The sequence below is a fragment of the Lepidothrix coronata genome, unplaced genomic scaffold (assembly GCF_001604755.1).
Source record: "Lepidothrix coronata isolate B3197 unplaced genomic scaffold, Lepidothrix_coronata-1.0 Scaffold9, whole genome shotgun sequence".
Lineage (NCBI taxonomy): Eukaryota > Metazoa > Chordata > Aves > Passeriformes > Pipridae > Lepidothrix > Lepidothrix coronata.
Window position 1 is genome coordinate 11,059,730 of NW_016690189.1, and position 3,205 is coordinate 11,062,934.

Consider the following 3,205-nt stretch of genomic DNA (forward strand, 5'->3'; position numbering starts at 1 on the left):
CACTGCAGCTCTGCTTTCACTGCAGCTTGATTCCAAAATAAGGCCATGTAGACCAACAAATTCATTCAGGGGGATTTATGTGGGAGGAAGAAAAAAACAAGCAGGGAAAAAAGAAAGAAGACTGAACCCCTGAACAAACCTTAATCTTATCTGTTTGTTAGTGTCTTTACACTTTCTTTTCTCATCTACCCGAGTGCAATCTCTGACAGATTGTGTCTATGGCACAGCGTCTTTAAGTAGGCAAATAATGCCCAGAAGCCTCTAATGACAACAGGTGACAGCTCTGGCTTCTAATAGCAGCCTTCAGCCTTCAGCACTTCAGGGTTCTTGCACCCCAGGTACCAGATGTGTTTGAAATGGGGAGAAGACAGGAAGATGTTTCCCAAAAAAAGAGGAGAAACATCAGCTATGTATGAATCTGCGTTATGAATCCGAGGCCTAATTTTTACTTCCTAATTTAATTCTCAGACTCTTGTTAGACCGATCTTGTCTAAGTAACAATTTGAGCAAAGGTGGGTTCTTGGAAATTTGAAAGCTGCATGCATATACATCTATCTTTCCAGATACTCATGAAGAATCCTAAAGAACTGGTTGCAGAAATCTGACAGCTCAGCATGTCAGATATTGTGATCACTACTTGGAGAAGTGCAAGTTCAAAGACAAATACATTTATATCTGTTATTGCAAGAAAACATAAGTTTCTGCTCTGAGATTTTTATAAAACTCTTACTAAAAATACTCTCCTCCCAAAAAAATGCTCAGAAAATACATAATCTTTTCCTGACTGTTTTTATTATTATATGGCAACAAATCTGGACAAACACGATAAGTTATTCCTGTCTACAGTACTTTTCAATCAATTTCTTGACCTTTTCAGGTACTTTTCTGTGCTGCCAGAAAGAAGCCTCAGGTGCCCTGTGTCATCAGCGTGGTAGTCCTTCATTTTGAGACCAGCCTCAAAACTGGTTTATTGAGATGGATATTCTTGCTTCTGGCATTAACAGTGGTTTGAACAAGGTGGAAGCCCCCCTCTGTTTTAGCCAGGTTTGACAGTAACACAGTTCCAACAAGCCACAGGAAGTTTCTGCTCTTGCTTTAACCCAGCCAGCCACAGAGTTTAAGGTTCAGATTTCCTGAGCACAAGGGGCCCTCCCTGGACAGAGGCTTGACCCTATTCCCTCCCCCCACCCACTATCCTTCCACCTCCCTTCTCACAATGCTGTGTTAAGTCCAGCATTGTCACAGGGATGTAGACCCCTCCATCCTGTCTCAGGCTGTCTGCTCAATCCCTCTTTAAGTAATATATCAATCTCTCATTTCAGCCCTTCGATTTATCTCCTTCGCCCACCCGGTGTTCATAAAGCACCAGTTACTCCCCTTTAGTATTTGCCAAGTACCGCGGAAAAATTGCAAACAGGGAAATATTAAGCCTTGTGGCGTTTATTAAGGACAATTATTTTTAGGAAGAAGTAGTAAAATAAGATGGGACAGAAATAAGAGCAGCTGGGACCTCAGAATAAGAGCTTTTAGCCTGAAAATAAATGTTAAAACCCCGATCATTTTAAAACAGCATTACAGCTCTTTTAATTGACTTGTGTAGTGGCTCTTAAAAGAGCCTTTGGGTCTGTGTGAGCTGCCTTTGTGCCTTGCCGGGGAAGGGCTGCGGCAGGAGACTCAGGCGCGCTCTCCGCGGATGCGGCGGGCGAGCTGGATGTCCTTGGGCATGATGGTGACGCGCTTGGCGTGGATGGCGCACAGGTTGGTGTCCTCGAAGAGCCCCACCAGGTAAGCCTCGCTGGCCTCCTGCAGAGCCATGACGGCCGAGCTCTGGAAGCGCAGGTCGGTCTTGAAGTCCTGCGCGATCTCGCGCACCAGGCGCTGGAAGGGCAGCTTGCGGATCAGCAGCTCGGTGGACTTCTGGTAGCGGCGGATCTCGCGCAGCGCCACCGTGCCGGGCCGGTAGCGGTGCGGCTTCTTGACGCCGCCCGTGGCCGGCGCGCTCTTGCGGGCCGCCTTGGTGGCCAGCTGCTTGCGGGGCGCCTTCCCGCCCGTCGACTTACGCGCCGTCTGCTTCGTGCGCGCCATCGCTCCCCGCTCACAAACCTTCGGAAGAGGAACACCAAGTAACTGTAGCAATTGCTGCAACGCCTTTATTTATAGAGCCGCCTCGTCTCTGATTGGACCACAGGAACGCGCTCTCATTGGCTGTCGTGTCAATCCCAGCCCGCAGCCCCTCGGACGCTGATGCCGGTCCGTGGCCTGGGGCGGGGTGGGTATTTCAGACACTGCGCTCGTATCCCCTCTGCTTCGACTCTGCCAGTCTCCTGGGATGATAACAAAAAAAAGGAAAAACTTACTTCAGTGTCCTAGAGAGCTCTTTCTTATGTTAACGGACACGTTATCCCGAAAGTCTCAAAGGAAAAAACGGCTGTTACTTCTAAATACAGGCGCTCAAAGAATCTAATAATGCAAGTTCGTAGCTATAACAAGTTGTAACAAGTATGTAACAAGCTGTAACAATCGAGATCATATTTTAACGTTTTCCTCCTATTTTTTCCTAGTTTTTCTATTTTTTTTCTCTAGTTTTATTTTCACTAGGAAATTCTGAATGAGAGGCCTTACATATCGCCAGGTAAAATCATGACTTTGAGACTACTTAGGCAATTAATTTTTTTTTTATTTCCAGTGAAATTAAAAGCTTAAGGAATACGGTATCACTCTATTATTTAATTTGTCTCTGCTCATTAAGTTTGTGACAAAATCAGGTTATGACTGTGAGTATTTATTATCATTGTTTGCAGGTGGCAAATGATCTTCAAAGGTTTTAGGTAAAGTTGAAATCCTGTTCTTTTCCCTTCAGTGATGAAGGAAGTACAACAAAAATACTTTAGAAGTGAGTCCCAGACTGGAGTGTTCTTCCTATGCAAAGTGCTTGCACACGTCTTCTGTTGAAATTTTTTTTTTATGTGTTTCTAGGGTCATGATTTGGTTGTATTGTCCTGTCCCCTCCCAGCCCTTCCCTTCCCCCCAAACCAATAAAAAATATGATCTCCATAAAATATTAGATTTACTCTGAGATTTCTTCTAGAAATAAACCATTTGACATGGAAAGGAAGTTTATAAAAATTAGAAATATAGGAAAACGTTTATCTGAGTAAATTTCTTATTTTTCCCTAGCTAATTGGTTTACAAGTATCTACTTAAA

The 3,205-nt window shown here is 44.4% G+C and overlaps 1 protein-coding gene across 1 annotated transcript; it reads right to left on the reverse strand.

Annotated features, from left to right (window-relative positions):
* Window positions 1-1,580: 1,580 nt before the first annotated feature.
* LOC108492230 (histone H3) lies at window positions 1,581-2,105 on the reverse strand. The gene has a single exon (XM_017804282.1). It carries the CDS (start codon window positions 2,083-2,085, stop codon window positions 1,675-1,677), a length of 411 nt encoding a protein of 136 aa, XP_017659771.1. The 5' UTR covers window positions 2,086-2,105; the 3' UTR covers window positions 1,581-1,674.
* Window positions 2,106-3,205: the final 1,100 nt, after the last annotated feature.